The sequence below is a fragment of the Nilaparvata lugens genome, chromosome 3 (genome assembly GCF_014356525.2).
Source record: "Nilaparvata lugens isolate BPH chromosome 3, ASM1435652v1, whole genome shotgun sequence".
NCBI lineage: Eukaryota > Metazoa > Arthropoda > Insecta > Hemiptera > Delphacidae > Nilaparvata > Nilaparvata lugens.
In genome coordinates, this window is record NC_052506.1 from 27668477 (window position 1) to 27687978 (window position 19502).

A 19502-nucleotide genomic window follows, 5' to 3' on the forward strand; every position below is an offset into this window, starting at 1 on the left:
TAAATTTAGGGCCTCGGTCAATTTATGTGGTCAATCTATTTGAGCTTAATAAAATAGTTTTGGCTCTCACCATGCAATCGAAAATTTAACAAATAAATCGGCACTCACAATCACTCACGTTTACATTTTAACTACGATACTATTTTTCAAACTACATGCTTTCAAATTATACAAAATAAAAAAATTAATATTCTCCTTCTAAAAAGGCCGAAGCCTAGTTTAGAGGCCGAGACAAGTTCTATGACTACATCTTCTCGCGGTGACTACTCGATTAGAACTGCCGCTCTTCCACTCAAATTTTCCAATTTTCGAGAAAACACGTGGAGCACCCGGCCTAATTTCAGGTTGACACGTCGTGGGGTCACACGGTTCAAATACATTTCTAAATAGGTTTGCATCAATTTCATTACGAAATTCAAGCCAGTACTATGGAAATGCTAGAATACTGCAATAATATGGATGGATAAGAAGCAAGTTTGCAAATCTTTTATGGCAACACAAAATTTAGGTGCTTACTTTGTGCATGAATAAATTCTTTAAAATCAAAACAAGGTTCACTAGAGTTCATATTGGGAAAATTTAGTTCAATTTTGATCAGTTCAACAACCTGAATGAAAGGCACAAAAAACTACTATTCAAACCTCTCAATATTCCCCATATTACAAGCAATATATTCTAAAACTATTATTGAAGGATAATGCGGGAGAATGTGTTATAATATAAGAGCTGAAGTATCTACTGCAAATTGAAATTTCATGCTCACGATTGGCACACAAAAGAACGGTGGATCCTGAAAGAGAGCAATTAAAGCTTGATTAGCTAGAGAACTACTGACGACTACTAATTTGTTTGGAGTTCAATTCCATTTGAGAAGGAGAAAGAAGTACGGGTGAAGAGGATTGTAATTGTAATAAATTTTTGCTTCCACTCTGCCTTTGTCCTAGTTGCGAAATCGATCGGGGTTCCCGAAGCTAATCAAGAAACATCCGTGGAGTGATCCGTGGTCTAGTGGATAGAGTGCTTGCCTAGCAACCTAGAGATCCCGGCTCAAACCCTCTCAGAGCCATAAGTTCTTGATCAGGTCACTCCCGTGTTATCGGAAGGGCACGTTAAATTGTCGGTCCTGACTGAAGTATAATATTTGTAAGGCCCATTGACGGCTCAAATTATATACTCAGGTGAGGTGGAATTTACGTCGGGAACTCCCCACCAATAAAAGCCATACGAATATTATTATCAAGAAAGATCAGACTTTCAATGTAACGTGATTTCTTATTGTTGAAGAATTTATAATTTTTTATTTATGCATTTTCAAGAAAATCTCCAGTTCTCATCCACTGATTATTTCACAAGGCATTGCAGGGCCGAATCAAGCACCCCAGGCGCCTTCATTTGAAGGGCGTTTTCATGTTTTGTATTACGATTTTCGGTCGAGTCGTATTACGTAGTATAATGTTCACAGTGACCATTATGAGGTTTTGTCTTAGAAATTCTAGAAATGATAATCAGGATAATGGTCCATGTCACACACATTGGTCTTATAAAAATGTCCTAAGTTCTCTCTGATTCCAAAGATTTGAACACTTGATAGTTGGAACTCAATCCAAACTGAAAATTGACCTTTTCCCAACCACATACTAGAATAAAATCAGTGCAAGGAACAAAAGTTGATCTCAGAACAGAAAGTGAAGTATTCATAAGGTCGTCAATAAAAGAAAACGTTTTAACGAGTGCTGGTGGAGCGTGCAAAGAATATTGAAGGCGTTTGGAAATAGAATGGGTGACTGACCGCGTCGTGTGTCGTGTGTCCAGCACTGAATTACGACCAGTGTGGTATGGGGGTCGAGCATCGAAGTAGGTATCAACAAGTGCAAGCACTTAGACGGCCACAAAAACAGTCTCTCGGTGATTTTACTCAGTTGCTACCAATTCCAATGGCACAGAGGAGTGATGGAGGTGAGTGTGTACAGAACTGAGTCACCCCACTTCCCCGCAACGCAACACGCACCGCAATCAGAGGCCAGTCGTTATGTTCTATCTAGTATAACTTGAGAGTCTCCCGAGCCAACTCACCCTGAACAATCTAACCGACTCTCTCATTGATGATTGAACGATTCCCAATTTATTACCATCAAATTTCTTTTACTCTCCAAAATATTAAGAATTATAATTATAACGAAATAAGTTATAATATATGGAAAATGTCATTTGCTACTATATCTCAGTCTCTCCCCTAGTCTCTGTTTTGTTCTCATCGAACAAGAATCATTCAATTTTAGATGAAATATTTTGTGGTGATGAATCTTTTAATGCTGGAAGTACAGCATTATGCAACGTTAACACTGAACAAATTGACATTTTTTGTCAAATTTAATCCAATTCTAATCTAATTAAATGCTAGTCTTCCTATAACAGTAGTGTGTTATTAGATTCATCAAGAAGGCTTATTCTCCAAAATACTACCCCACCCTTCACTTAACTAAAAAGTACTGTCTTTCAATCCAAGACTCTCTGACATCATAAATTCAGTCTCCATCAAATTTTGATAATATGAACTTCGTGAGATGTGAAGAGAGAACTGTTTCATTGTTCTCTGTGATATGTGTTCCACACTAGTGCTGTGACACGAACTCTGTGCATGTAAATCTAGAATCTCATTGAATCTCACACTTGTTGAGTTCACTTCTTGTCAGAGCAGAAAACGACCAGCAACGTAAAGCCAGCCAGCCATCTATTACTTTTGACAGGATTCTCTGAGAGGCGGAAAAATTTATTTCTCCATTTTCTTCTAGAAATTGGATTAGAGTCTCTCGGTCCTTAACACAAAGAACGTTCTTTTGTAATGTTAATGGTTAGAAAAAATAATACAAACTGGAATGAATTTGAAGACTTTCCATTATTCTACATCGTTTTGAAGAAATGGAGAGAATTATTTCAATTCCTTTTATCTTAGTGGTAATATTCAAATCATACTGAATGAATACGACTTTTGAGATTATTTTGTGTCAATTAAATACTTATACAAAAAAAATTATGCCATATTCTAAACTCATTCAAATTCATAGAATACTTTTGAAACATTTTTTGAGAGCCGTAGCTATTATTCATGTTGTTTAGTCCGCATCCATGAACAATTCTTAGATATATTGTAAAGCATTGTAAATCTATTGTAATTTGTGTTGTAAAAATGGAAATTGAAAAAATAAGTAACACTTTAGACGTCTTTAGTTATTACGAATATCATTGGTCCAGTTTCCCAGCCAACTTTTGGCAAAGATTCCCGTCGAGGAGAGGAAAGATTATTATTTCTATTTTCTTCATGTAGTTACAGTGGAGCTTAGGTCTATATTACATATCCAATTCTTCATCCTAAGTTGAGCTTGCTGATACTAAGCAATAGTTTTGAGTATGTGAGCGTTGGTCGGTGAGTTGACTGATCGCAGTCTCAGTCAGGACAAAATGGAAGATGGATTGTCGAATAGAGGAGACGAGAGTCTGAGAGGAGAGAAGCAAAAGATGCGGAAGCTTATAAAATGATTGATGACCGGCGTGGGAATTAACATGACCCGAGCCAAACGCAGAGTCGAAATGAGAAAGCACTGTATGTGTTTGATATTGATCCACAAAAAGCAAACAAATAATCAGCTTAACAGAACTCCGTATTATTGTGCTTCATCACTGTACCCTGTACAAGTGGTGAAGCCTAAAACTTATTCAGCTGTACTTACTACGGTATTTTCCTTGACACAATTCCACGAACATTCCTTGGAATATGAGATTCTTCCAAGAAAAATCTGAGATGACAGACTTTCTAGCATATTTGCTGAAAAAAATTCTCATACTATTCGAAGACAGTAGATGGAAATTAAGTCAGAAATATAAAAAATATAAGAATCTGGAAGAACTCAATAATGCTTTAAACTTATTCAGATATCTGGAAGATGGTCTTCACCGTGTGCAGTGTATTCTCTCCGTATGGTGTATCGATCAATCTGAAGCGCATCAAGACTAGCGCACCCCAAACTTTGCAAGTGAAATATTGCGTCCAAACTTAGCGGTCTGCGGCAAAACACGTCGCTCCACAGTACAGCGTCAATCCGGAAATTAATGACGACGTTACTGCCAGTAGTTGGCTGCAGATCCTTTACGTTCAGATGTGCCAATAGCCAACATTGTCTAATTAGTGGAAGCGTAGATCCTGGCTTATTATTCAAACTGTCACCCGATCTATAACCAAAGTGCACTAATTTGCTCCAGGCGTGGTCTTGTGAGCATTGATCCTGCAGCCTCAACAGAAATATTGATCAAATTAACCAACGGTTATGCTGATTAAACATTGTTGGTGAATGATGCCAGCAGCTACCCCACTTCCTGTAATAACCATCTGATATTTTCAACATCATTACAACAAACTTACTGATAGAATATTGTTCATTTCGATTCAAATCTATTATCCATAACCTCTTCTCAGGTCATTCCATGCAAAATTATGTTTATGTTACGAAGAAGGAATCTCACCTGCTCTCCCTCTCATTTCTCACTCTTCAGCTGAGCTTGAAGGGTAGATTCTAGAGAACTAGCTGCCTGTAGATTGAACTTTTATAATTCTATCAGCCTCTCCATTGAGAGAAAACTATTTCTCAAGCCTGGAATATCTATATAAACAGGCTATTGTTAAAAGCTTTCATGCAGACACATATTTACACATGATCAAAGGAATGCTGAGTAGTGAATACAGGTTGAATAAGCAAGATAGTTAGAGCTTATCGTATCGGTGCAAGCAGTTGTCGAGTTACATAGAGGGGGTGGGGCGGAAGGGTGGGTGTGGGCATGTGGGGTATAGTAGCCATTTGAAAATCAGCCTCAAACTTGTATGAACGTATGTTGGAGGGAAACGGTGCGTAACTGGGGAGTAGCAGCAGAATTTCCTTTGCTTGCTTTCAAACCACGCTCTATTGCACGAACTTGTGCGTGTGTGGAGTTCTCTTCCTGTCGCCCTCCTTTTTCCTACTTGAGAAGTGGGTGAAAGTGGTGGCAGCTCCGTCAAGTTATACATTGACCCAGCCACAAACGTTCCTGTTTGAGCGTTTTTCCAGCGTGGGAGAACTCAGAACGGCTGCAGACTCACTAGCATTCACCCCACTGCTCATAATATATAGCATTTAACAGATACCTCACCGTCCTTTTGCTACTATACACACACCCACATGACATCGTCCGAGCTAACATCATTTGCAGCGTCCATCAAACAGATTGCTGTTCTCGTCTGCTTTCCGGCATAATCTATGCCTTGACACTCGCCTCAAGTCCATACACCGGTCTCTTATCTCTCCAAGCCAGAGGAGGCAGTGGCACGCTTTATGGCTATTGTCATCGCATCGCAACCTCCTTACTGTTTCCACGTGCAGCTTGCCTTGCATCATGAATACAAATAACAACATTAAAATAATAATGATATGTAATATGTCATCATCATATTATACAGTATATGCTATTGCATGCAATACATGGTGAGAGAATGGAACCAGAATTACACATTACATTATAGTGTATTTTTTCTTCTATTTACACTTATAATTATTGAACATACGATTTTTTTGAGTCCTACTAAATTATATAAGACTGAACATGTTATGTCTATGTAATGTTTAGTATTATCATGTAGGCTACACTTAATATATGACCTTAGTTTGACTAAATTTGTACTTATCTTCGATAGTAACGTGTGCGTTCAGACAATTACTGTAGGCTACCGCCAATAATTATAATATTCGTAAGGCTTTTATTGGTGGGGAGTTCCTTTTAAACTATATTGTTGAATCCTATACTGAACCTATGCATAACTTGAGAACTACAGTTTTATTTAATTATACATTCATATATGCAATATCATTCTCAAACGATTATGAATGATTGAGAATGGAACAACAGGCTTCTCGCCCAAAACTGTTCCTCTGCCAAATTTTGATAGGAATAGTCCAAAAAGTAGGTTATGCTTATCACTTGGTAATTTCTGTCAATTTTGAGTCGAAAATATAATAGTTGAGTATTCTAAAGCTGATCTCGTTTTTTGCAGGTGTTGGTGGTGAGAAGTAGCGGCGGTGAGGTGGCCCATGCCGATAGCGTGTGGAGGTGCAGTAGTGTGTGGAGCGGTGACGGCTAGGAGAGGCGGTGTGTGATGACGTCATGACAGGACGGGTGCCGACGCTGCCGCTGCTGCTGCTGCTGCTGCTGGGGGCGGGGGCGGGAGTGGGGGCAGCGGTGGCCGGCCGTAATGACAGCGGGGGCGGCGGCAACTGCATGGAGGCCACTCTCAACCGGGTGCACATCTCACCCGACAAGGTTTACACCTCTCAGCAATATTTTTTCCTCTAATAATCTTTTTTCCTGGCAATTATAATGGTATTGAATGCTGCCCAAAAATTATCATACAGTCTTCTAGCGTAATTTTTCACTTAGATTCCCACAAATGTTCCCATACTATAAAAAAGCTCAGCTCACAGAGTACCTCTGAAAGTGAATGCTGTAGCCTAATTCCTTACTTCATTACTTCGAGACAAGACAAATTAATATTTTCACAAAATACACGGTTACATAACATATTGTGCTGTACCTAAATATACCATAGGTCTACCTATATTCATATACTACTTTTATACCCTATTACACGTTATAGGAAAAACCCTACCAATAAAATATTTCAAATAGGAGTGGCTTGGTGTGGATGTCGACTGTTGGACTATTTCCGATTATTCCAAGTGCAGTCCCATAATATTTATACATCTACGTAAGAAACTTCCAAGCTGCATGCCTTGGAAATGTTACATTCAGATGTATTGTAATCTTGGGCGCTGATTGGTGATTGGCCGGATCAGAATATCACATTCATCAGAGTTCCAATAATTATTAATACTATTGAATTTTTGGTTCACTTCTCTCTATGTTTCAATGCAAGATTTTATTTATTGAATACTGCTGAACGAGAATCCAAATCAATTGCTTTCAATTCCTTATCAATGGTCGCGCTGATTAGCTATCAGAAAAAATAACAATCATGCGCCTACTACTGCCGTTGGAAGGGTGACCGCTTGAGCCAAATCTTCTTCATAATATGATTCATGAGTTGTAAAATCGCTTATCTGTGGATCGGAACCCACCTAAAACTGTAGGCCCATTTATCTCGCATTATCATCCGCCTCATTACCCACGCAAAAGCCCACAACTCATTTGGACATCATCCTCAGGAAAATATATATATATATAGACTAGTTTATTGAATCATTGAGGATTATGATTTTTATTAATATAGCTGTGTTTACTGCAGGTACCAGTAGCTCTACTGGCGAGTACATCGAAACTGAGCAGTGCCAGCTGCTGTACGGAGGAGTGGTCGCATGAGCTGCTTGACACGACGCCGGATGTGGTGGCGACGGCAGTGCTGACCCCTGGCGGAGTGCTCGTCAACTACCAGCGCGACATGGGTAGTGCGTCGGCTACAGGCAGCAACACGACGTCGCCGGCCTACTGGAAGTCGCTGCAGCCGGCTCTCAACCACTCGGCTCCCGGCTTCTGGTCACCACCTTTCTGGGACTGCCTGCTCAACAAATGGGTGTTCGGCTTCTCTGCTCCAATACCAACCACAACTGGATTCAGGTGGGTATCTGGTAGATAGGTGATAGATATGTTGCACATACTGTAATTGCTGATTCATTGAACTAATATTGTGGATATGAAAATATAATTATCATGGGAGTAGAAATTTTGAAGCCATGTAGTAAGAAGAGTGAGGATAGAATTAATTTTGAGCCGTTGGCAGCGTTTTCTTTTTGAACCTCTGAGGAGCTTCTGGAATTGGCGCTTGAAAGTCCATGTGTGTTTGAACGACGAGACTCTTATGCATTATTCCCTTATAGTATGTAGATTACCTGAATGGTAACACGATTACCTACGTGGACGAATGGCTTGTAATGATAATTAAAAGCGTCATGGCATGCCCTATATGCTATCTCATGAGAAATCTACTAGTGATTTTTTTTCTAATGTATACCTTCACATTCATAATTTATAAGTAACTAGGGATTCCGTGAATGGCATGAGCATGACATGCCCTTACTGCTATCTCATGAAAAATCTACTTGTGTATGCTATTCTATGGTATACCTTTATATTCATAATTGATAAGTAGCCAGAGATTCCACGAATTCTTATTATTTTCTCTTTTCATACTGACTTAATCATTGCTTTGATTAGAGGTTCCGTCATTCACAATTTGAACGCTTTCAAGTCTCATAGACTATTTATCAACAGTCAGTCACTTTTGTCAATGGGAGACAATAAATATTTCCAAATGAGGAATAACGATACTCACAGTTGGAATACTAACTGCATTCAAGTAATTGGAGAATGCTCAGCTCCGTATTGGAGCGCGATACGTATCGTATATAGTGTTAGGAAAAGTACTCCCATCAGATGAGTTGCCAACACCACTGAATATATTTATCATCATATTATACATCAACAAATTACATCATCATATAGTCAGAGACGAATAAGCTAGGTATCTTCACTATATGGTAATGTATTATGAGCTCCGTGATTCGGAAATCATCTTAGGATATCCATTCATCATCTCTCATTATCATCAAGCGCCAAACGATGGCCCCCTTTGGGCACCCAGCTTAATTGAATAATTACATGCTACTCTAGGACCAGGTAGGCTACTGGATTGTGACCTAAATAGGGACCATGCATTATTTTGAATGAAAACCCTTTATTCTGTACAGTATCTATAAAGCTTATCCATGTAAGGTCTTATCTCTGCTCTACTCTTATTTCTCCATTTTAATTTGTTTTCCACTCAGTCTCTCAAATCTATCAATTAATAGACGTTATTAAGGCTGTACACATGCTAGAAACTTGTGTCCTTAAATAAAGCCTTCATTCATCCATGTAGATTCGAATACACGTGCAACTTACAAAACTAAAAACATTACTATACATTCGAAAAACTCTATATTTGCAATAAACAAACCTTTTCCTACAGTTACTTTGAAAAGTGACGATTCCTGCACTGATTACAGAACGCAAAGATTCACTTTTCCGCTCTAGTGCGGGAAAAATTTTTTCTGCACTCCAGATTTGCAACATGGCAACACAAAATAGTTGGTGGGTTATATGGAGGATTAGTGCACGAAAACAAAAATTAGGTTGGTAAAAATGACTGTGGTTAGATTTAGAAAAGAATCATTTCAATGGCTACCCTACATTTATGATAAAATCCCAATCTAGAAATCCAAAACAAGAATAATGTTCATCTAAATCTTAATTAAATAATCATCATTCACGAATTCTCATCATTAAATAATAAATAATAGTTCTTTTCTATTGATAATTATTATTTCAACTCCAAGAAATGAGAAAAGTAGCAAATATACATTATAAAATTCGAATTTTGAGGTTAAATGATTACCGTTCGATATTCATAGAAATGAAAATAATAAAAAGCATAACAATACTACAATAAATATTCTCTGTTGTCTTTATTCTTTCAAAAAAAAAAAATAATTATACAATCAAATGCATTCCAAAAATCAAATACAATATTGTTTCCTAATTTCTAATATGTGTTCCCTATAGGCTACCCTGTGTGGGGACACTTGAATATATATAATAAAATATTTATATACAAATTTAAATATTATATCATGAAGAACATAATAATTGAATATGGTATTATATTGAAATAAATCAATATGTCAATATTTATAATCATTCTTGCACACATTCATACGCACACACATTCACATATGCGCACACATTCATACGCACACACATGCGCACAAACACACACACACACACACAAACACACACACACACACACACACACACACACACACACACACACACACACACACACACACACACACACACACACACACACACACACACACACACACACACACACACACACACACACACACACTTACACAAAACTTAAAACTATGTACGGAGTGGTTGCTGTTTTTTTTCATATTTAGTTCAATTTTATTCATAGTTAACGTTTCGTTTTTTTTTCAAAGTGCTGATGTAATTATACCATAAATGAATGCGTTTTGAAGAAAGATACAGTGATTGAAATTTGATACTGTCTTACTGTTTACGCATACCGGACGGGATTTGTGAGTTCAATGATCTTTGATTGTTGCAGTGTTCATGTCGTGTAATGTGTAAATTATACTAAATTTAGACCTATATTAATTTAGTAAAAAAATCATTCGGGTTGTCTAGTTGTAAAATGAATTTCTTGATTTCTTTTCTAAATAACTGACGTGATGTTATTTTCCTTGTTGTTACTGGAAGTGAATTGAAGTCTGTGAATTGTGTGGAAGTGAAGTGAAGTGAATTGATAGTGAAGTCTATGTTATTTATATAAATATTTTTCAGTTTACTTTGAGCATTTTTCTCGTTAATTTGAGCAAAAGTCTAAATTTCTGAATCGTGTTTCAGTACATTTTAGCTGGATGAAACAAACTTAGGTACAATTCTTCCCGCTAGGTCGCGCGCTTATCGGTTCAGCCATCTTGTTGTGTTCAGCCATCTTGCATCTCGGTTCAGCCAACAAGCTGTTGGCGTGTATTTTGAATGTGTAGTTTTTGTTCCATCTGTATTTTTTCTGATTCTTGGATGAATAAAAATGAGAATTTTGGCTGAGAATTTTCAACTTCAATTGGATTATTGATTTTTAAATGAATTAAAGTTGCTATTAATAACAGCATCACACACACACACAAACATTTGATGGATTTCAGCTATCATTTTACCCATAATCATTCAATCAACCACTTCTCATATTCAATGGTAACTGTAGGAAGAATTAAATGTGAAATACGTGCGCAAAGTTCCTCTGCTGCACTCAAGAAGCCATTTGTTTAATGAAGTAAACGTTTCTTTCGGTGCAGCAAACTGTCACTTTGCGCACTAGTTGCACAAATAACTATTTTAAAGCTTGGATGGATTCTATTGATCAAAACTATATTTAATAAAAAAATAATAATACCTCATATCTACTAATGTGTCAGGAGGACAGTCAGGAATTCTAGAATTTCTATAAGCAATTCATTAGAGAAAACCCTCATAATATTACATAAAATTACATTAAATGAAATTTATTACCAATGTTGGTTTTGTGTAATAAGAGATTCTTTCTATTTCTTAGTGTTAGAGTATTCAGTGAGGGAATTCAGACGAGTAGTATGAGGCCCCGAGTACACGGTTTACTTCTGTTTCACATCTTCCTTTGCAAACAAGTTGCAAGTTGTAATATTTTCTACTATTGAAAATTGAGAAAGGGTCAGCTTCCAGAAGAAAGTAACTCATTGTTACATACCAGCAACAGTTATCAACCATGTGAACGTAACCAAAGCTTTCAAATCAATTATGATACCACATGTTCCATTAGTTTTTTTATAAACTCAATTAGCGGGACACCGCTCCGCTACGGGAATTAAAAGATATGATTGTTTTTGTGAAACATTTTTAATTTAAATACTACCAAAATTGTTATAATTATTTTTGAGATTAGACCACAACTTGGCATGAAAATTATTGAGTCAAATCATTCGAATAATTGATTGATGTGTTGGAACTGTTCTGTAGAATAGTAGTCTAATTGCAGCGAATTTTGTAGAACATTGGGTGGGCTTAAGAGTCAACCTTGACTTTATTCATTGACAATTAATATTTCCTGTTGACAGTTATAAAATTAGCAGTGATCATGTTATTTTTGTTTTTGCTTGATGCAATTGAAGAATAAATTCCAAATTAAGTTGATTCAGAATTTGATGACTCTGGTATCCATGGATCTCTTGCTTAGTCTGGAATTTTTGGCATAGCCTGTCGCTTACTTTTCATTTCACTCATCCAAAAGTGTGAGTTCACATTAAAATCATCCCTCTTTAATATTTATGATAGTAAAGTCTAGGACATGAGAAATCAGAGACATGAGAGTTATGCTCATGAGCATAATATTTATTGTGGCTGATTTCTCATGTCCTAAACTTTACTATCATGAATATTGAAGTGGGATGATTTTAATGTGAGATTGCATAAATCTGAATAGAGTTTATTCAATCAATTTGATTATTGACTACCATTATATGATTTCTTTCTTTGATCTTAGCTCGAAACGAAAAGCTTAGGGATGAAAATTTGGATGTAAATTAACATATAACTCAATTTAATTTCCATCTAAAATATCGGGGCACCGAGCTTCGCTCGTTATTATTATTTATTGATAAACAGAACACAATTCTTTCAAACGATTGGGGAAGGAGTAACAGGCACAGCCCAAAACTGTTTCTTCCCCGAATTTCGTTTTATACACTATAAATAGTCCAAAAAGTAGGTTGTGCTCCATACACTTGAATTCAGTTCCAGTTTTCAATTCAAACATTTGAAAGCAGAAAAGTTCTAATTTACATTGTACACATACCAAATTGGATAACTTAAAACTGTAAAATAATGATTAACTTTAAGAATCATGATATACTCTAATTTAGAATGATATACCATGTCATGTCAAAAAATCAGATTATTTTGATCAAGTCGATTAAAATTTATAGATTCAACAGCTGGACATAATTCTATCTCTCTCCCACACAGATGACGAAATTATAATCTGTTTTTCCAAGGATGAATAATTATTATCCTTTTCATGTCCTTCAGCGAGTTTTCCCAGGAATGAGACCTAGTGCAATCGAATTTTTATATCATAAACCTACTATGTTCCAATTTCGTGAAAATCGTTAGAGCCGTTTTCAAGATCCGTTGGACATACATAACCATGTAACCATATACAGAAACTGCTCACCTTATATAATAGGATTGACAACTTAAGTATTAACTTGTGATTTATCAATATCAATAGGTCTTGTGTAATGTAATGACATCATGAGAGGAATATTAGGAGCAGCTGATGGAAAATTATGTTTTTTCTATTCAGTTATTAACTGTTATTGAAACATGAAAATATCAGGCCCAGAAGCACAAAAGCCTGTTCAATTTCAATCAGGATTAAATTTCATGAGAATTAATCAGAGCAGGGTTTTTTTTCAATAGGAGGCTTCTCTCATTGGTTCTCGTGGTATTTAGTCCAGATTATGAATTAACAGACAGTGCAACTGGCTCTCTCAAGGCCATGGCTGCGTACAAACATAAAGCAACAGGGGAACCAATACAACAGAAGCTGAAGAGATTAGTCGCATTTTTATCACCTCACAATGAACATTTCATTCAACTACCATATGTTTGAAGAGATCGATTTTACATTTATTTTGCTATAATCCGGTCACTTTCTGAACCCATTCTTCCAGATGTTCCATGAATACTGCAATGTTTTAAATTAAGGTCACCAAATTTGTCAACTCAACTACAGCTATTGTAATCTTTTTCATTTGCTCACACTCTCTCACGTTTTCAACAGACTATGGAAAACTTTTTTCTGATCAGCTGCTACTTGAGGGACCAATAATCCTTTCTCAAAGAACTTCAGCGAATTTTTCCAGAGTTGAGACCTGTTCCAAAATAATGTTTTTTGTCGCAAACTCACAATATTCCTGATTCAATCAAAATCGTTAGAGCCGTTTTCGAGATCCGTCCGACATACATACATATCCACAAACACACATAATTATGCAAACAGAAATTGTGTTTTTTTTAGTATAATTGTCTTCAATGATTATGATTTCATTCAATGAGAGCTTAATTCACTTAATAATAACAGCTGGCATCAAAAGCAAAAATGTCAAACATGATTGAAATTGAAACAGTAGCGATCATCAACATTATTATCTTCATCTGATCTAAAGTAACCAAATTATAGTGAGATTCACATCAATGTGTCAGCATTGTTTGAATGGGGAGCATTGATGCTATTAATGAGGAATACTGACAGTCAACGAACTGTTATGCATATTCTCCAATATTTTTATCGAAAGCTACCTTCTATTTTCTTTGGTAAAGCAATCGATGTTTGGGAATTATTGATTCATGGGAAAAGCGCCTTACTTCTATGAAAGATATTTTTACATTAAGACAAGCAACAACAACTATTTGGCCGTTTTAATAAATAACCCCTTTCTTTCGCCCAAGATATATTTTGGCCGAATTTCCTCATTCTTTACAAATAGATTCCACAACGGACACTTCTGAAGTTTTAAAAATACCCTCCATATATCATACTGAATTATTAAAATTTAATCGAAACTGTTCAAGCAGTTTTCGTGATGTCGGATATACAAACAGAATTAGTCTAAATAGAATAGGATGAATTGATTGAAGCAACTCCAGTCATAAAAATTTGTTTTATGGAAAATAAAAATTATCTATACTCGAGGAATAGGTTATAGCTCCGATTGAAGCAGCAGTGCCCAATCAATTTGTTCTCGATAAATGCATTCCAATTAGCTCTTCAACTTGGTGCCAACCTAATGAAGTCATCTCAACTTAATACCAACCTGACAAAATTATTAATTTAGTCGCCAGTTAGCAACTGTTTCGAAGAGGTACTCTCTCTAGATTATAGTTCTATAGTAACATATGATATGGTCATTTCAATTATAATTGAGAGATTGGGAGAAGAAGAATATACATGCTGGAAGACGAACTTTAAGCCCTTAAAAACCACCTTTAGAGTTGAAATATCGCCAAAAGATTTCTTAGTGAGCACCTAAGACGTATTAATAAGGAAGCTATATTCCAAGTTTTGTTGCAATCCATCCAGTAGTTTTCCAGAAATCGTGATCAGTGAGTGAGTGAGTGAGTCAGTGAGATAAGAATTTTATAAGTATAGATAGAAGATAAGTGAATCCATGCGTTATTAAAACAGACAGTTATTATAAGAATAATTTATGATTCATACAGGAGTGTTGCTGGTCTCTTCTACTCGCTGGACAGGGCTGATTTGGACCAATGTGATGAAGTACTCAGTCCTCTGTTCGGCGAGAGCCATAGATGTGATCTACTCACCACTAAGGTCAGCTAACTTTCACACAGAGTATAGCCCAGTCAATGAAGGTCCAAAAAAGCAGTTTCGATCCGAAAATTAAATAAAAGCTGAATTTCCCACCATCGATAGAACCCTCCCAGAGGGTCATTCTCCCAAAAGTCCCAAAAAATCCCCTTGGAGCTTTCCGCCCCAACCACCTAAAACATGAAAAATGCAGGTAAACACGGGAAATCAATTATCTCTGTAATCATTGATCGGAAACAGTTCTATTATATGCCATTCGATTCGTTACATTATGGACTACAATATTAGTTATATTCATTTTTTCAATAAAATTAACAGTTTTCTTGATAAAATAATATATATGTAAAAATTGAGGGGGTTTGTGATTTGATTTTTTTGTTTTCTCCGATTAACCTCGAAACAAGTAGTTTTAAAGAGAAATGAGCCAAATAATTAATGTAGCCAATCTCATTGCAAATCCATTGATGTATATTGTTATGTATTTGCGATTCAATTTGACGCTGTGGAAGGGGAAACAGTCAACGCGGAACGGCGCGGCTGACTCTCTCAGCCATAGTAAACAGCAAACTGGAAATCAATTATCTCTGTAACCATTAATCGGAAAAAAATCTATCATATGTCATTCGATTCGTTACATTATTGACTAAAATATTAGTCGTATTCATTTCCTCAATAAATCAAACAGTTTCCTTGATAAAAAAATATATACGTAAAAATTTAGGGGTTTTTCGATTTGATTTTTGTTTTCTCCGATTAACTTCGAAGCAAATAATCTAAAGAAAATTAGACAAATAATTAATGTAGCCACATTCATTGCGAATCCATTGATGTATATTGTTATTCATTTGCGATTCGATTTGACGCTGTGCAAGGGGAAACAGTCGGCGCGGTATGGTGTGGCTGACTCTCTTCACCATAGTAAACAGTGAAATACAGTAGTAGGCCTACTGCTTTCTAAGTTGCATCTTATTCACACACTATGGCGCTCGAAACAATCAATTTTGTCTATTGTTTTGACATGCGATGAAACCAATTTTTCACATTTTAATTCTCTAAAATCATTTTGTTGTTATAGATGTGCTAAATCAAGCATTCTATGACAGACAAAGATATTGTTTGCAACCGATAAAATATTCATACTATTACATATTTGAAATATGTGTGTATGATCATAATTCTATGCTAAAATTTATCATAAGTTATGTCAAAAACTGAGATAAATCATAGATTACAATAGTGTTAACAGTGGCAATCTCCTGAAAAATCATAGCGTGCAGTGTTTGCTGTTTTCTACAGTTAATATTCTTCAAGCCAGGTTGATAATATACCTTCAGTTGAGCCAAATATATATGACGGCTGAGGCATAAAAAAAAATATATACATTGGGCTTGTTGAGTCGAAACTTTCTATGATTCTCTCTGTAAAGTAGCTAGCTTATCTTCCGTTCTTACTAGTTGAATCTAGATTATTTAGACAGTCCAATATGAAAATTCAGTAGATTCTAAAGATGAAAGCCATGCAAACATACAAATTAAGGAAGAGTAAGCATGCATAAAAGGTAGGAAAATCATGAAAGTGTTTCACATTTACCACAAAGTACCCTACCGTATAAGATTAATTGAAAGACGATTCATCATCTTCTATTATTTTTGTTAACATTTCGATTTTTCACCTCCACTCGCATCTTGTCATTCACTATACAAGGTTGGCAGAAGCTTTTCTTTATGTCGATTAATGTTGATTGAAATTGATTTTGATTAGGGCACCAAAAGAATAGATCATTTTCTATTTGGAGCATTCAAATTGAATCTATTGAACATGATTTCTTATGACTTAGCATTCACAGATTTAGTTGGGTGAAGCTATTTGAAAAATGTACCTGATTATCAATTCCATGGTTTTTATACCATTCTAGTTCATTGTGATCATTGAAGGGTTGAAGTGATGAGTTAGTTCAAGTGAATTCTGGTACTTTTTTTTTTTTTTTACACCAAATTCTGAATTAGCATCTTGTACGGACATTTTTGTTTTTTTTGTACTAATTTTGCTAGTTGTTTATTCTTGTTGTAATTTAATATTACTTGTATTTTATGTATGTGTGTAAAGGAAAATAAATTGAAATTGAAATTGAAATACACAAGTATATTGTGCTTATGTTGGGCTCTTCTTTATCTTCTATCGATGTTCTGCTCCAGTAGAGAAAATATAAAATGTTGGTTTTACATTTTATAAGCTTTATAAATAATATAAATTTGATAAGTCCAATATTAAATTAATCGATGTTGACTTTCGTATCAATGTTACTTGCACTGTTTGCAATTCATCATTATTCTCTCAAGAATCTGTTTTTTATGAATTTCATGATCTGAAAATTGAAATTCAAATGCTATTTGGATGACGTTCGCATTCCACTGGTTTTTTCAATAATTGTTACGTTGAAGAGTGAGGCAATTCAATCCATTTGGAAGTAAAAGGAAATCACAGTGCGATTTGAACAGTGGATAGTAACTTTGAAATTCAGTTGCTCAATTCATTATGGCTTGATACTATCATTTATAATTATAGTTGATCAGGAATATGGATTGTCTATAATGTTTATATTCCAGTTTGACCAATCTTCTATCACAGTCTCGCTTTCATTCATAAACATGATAATCCTAAATACGTTGGTTACCTTAAAGATGTAGCTTATCTTACGTCGAACAATGTACAATATAAACAATTTTCATTAAATTACTATTATGATGATCATTGGAATTTCTGCCTGTGATTGAGAAAAAGTCATTTTATGAGCCTTGAAATTCATACCTAGAAAAAGTTGCATTATTACTAGAAATTTTGTTATTTTTACTATTTATTATAGGTACTGTACATTGATTTTTGTGATTAAAGAGATCAACTACTTTATTCTGAATCAGGATAAGGATAAATAGGGAAATTGTGAGATGGGGATAACATCCATAGTTACATAGCATCAATTTGAAAGCTCTGATAATAATGATTTGAACGGAACTGCGATTCTGGCTTGGTATTGCCTCTTCATGTTCAGTGAGAATAGTAAGCTTCAGAATAATTGGTTCTCACTATATGTGATAATATTTGGTAACATTTGTTAATATTTGAACCGAATGTGCAACAAATTAATCTACTTTCAGCTTGAAAATTTTTTTGTTCATGTGATCTGATGATATTCATTCCATTATCAAGTGTTTAAATTATAAAGAGTGATGAAACAAGTTAAAACACAAGAAAAGCTACGAAAATAAATTTTGAATCTTCATTTTTCACAAAATAAGGATAAGATGAAGGAGTCGGACACATAATATATCATGAAACTTCGTTGGAAAAAATCAATATTTGAAACTAGAGTTATCAAATTGTGTTACCTCTGACTCGTATGGAGAAGGCACACTTCAAATTAATATAATAAATTGTGTGAGAAAACAACGAAATCCTTATTTTTATCATGAGCATGGTTAAATCAAGAAAATTGTAATATTTTTTAAGAGTATTGAAAAGTGAAAATCTATATACAGCGCATGTCAAAACAATAGACAAAATTGATTGTTTCGAGCGCTATACTGTAAACTAGCAGGAACCCGTGCTTCGCAAGGATCTATTTTCAAAATTGATAACCTGAAAACTTGACGTAATGAAATTGAAGAATTGAAAAAAGGCATATAACCATCCTTGGTTAATTAAGAATCTAGCCTATATGCAAAATTCCAAGTTGATTAGTCCAGTAGTTCAGACGTGATAATGCGTCAAACATAATTTTCCTATCCCGTACATGTATAAGCCAACTCTTTATTTTATTATAGATATGGTTAACGACTGCAAGAGAAAGGAGTGTGGAACAGAATAGTTGTGAAACTATGATAGCCCCAGAAGTTTCTCGAATACAATAGTAGGTACTACATGAACTTTTTGAAAGTGATTTAAAAAAAAATGTTAAAACAACAGAACTGAAAGTTGTCAACCTTATCATTCTACCTCCATTTAGAGAGTTCGATTCTTGTTGGCAAGAAACATGTTATTCCATGCAGAAATCATTGTTAATTTACTAAACTATAGGATAAGTTGAATAGTTTCCCTTTCAGGGGGGAGTTTTGACAACCCACAAAAACTCATTTTTCATTTGAGGAAATATCGAAAAGGTGCATAGGATCTTATTTTTTGTTCAGCTTGCCAAAATACCCCTCATTTCAATATTAAAATTTTTGACTGACTCTACAGTGAGTCAATAATTCTATCATGGCTCGAATAATTTTGAAATTGTAATAAAATAAAAATGGTAGAGAATAATTAATTCATGTGAATGTCAACACCTTTATTTAAAGACATATTAACTGCATGCGTTTTTGTATTGCCGATACAGCATTGATAAAACTGTAGACGTTTATTTAGCAGTCTCAAAAAACTGTTCTAGCTAAAAAATTAATAATCCATACATTGGGCCTATACATTGCATCAG

At 35.2% G+C, this 19502-nt stretch overlaps 1 protein-coding gene across 3 annotated transcripts in view; it reads left to right on the forward strand.

Annotated features, from left to right (window-relative positions):
• The window catches only part of LOC111061426 (probable G-protein coupled receptor 158), a 98080-nt gene that overhangs the window by 58585 nt on the left and 19993 nt on the right, over nt 1-19502 (forward strand). For all 3 annotated transcript variants that reach the window (XR_005570726.1, XM_039423453.1, XM_039423454.1), the window contains exons 3-5: nt 6077-6342; nt 7325-7653; nt 14920-15031. Coding sequence is in view for 2 of the 3 variants with exons in the window: in XM_039423453.1 (XP_039279387.1) it covers nt 6187-6342; nt 7325-7653; nt 14920-15031 (597 nt within the window). In the remaining variant the exon portion in view is untranslated. The remainder of the gene's footprint in view (nt 1-6076; nt 6343-7324; nt 7654-14919; nt 15032-19502) is intronic.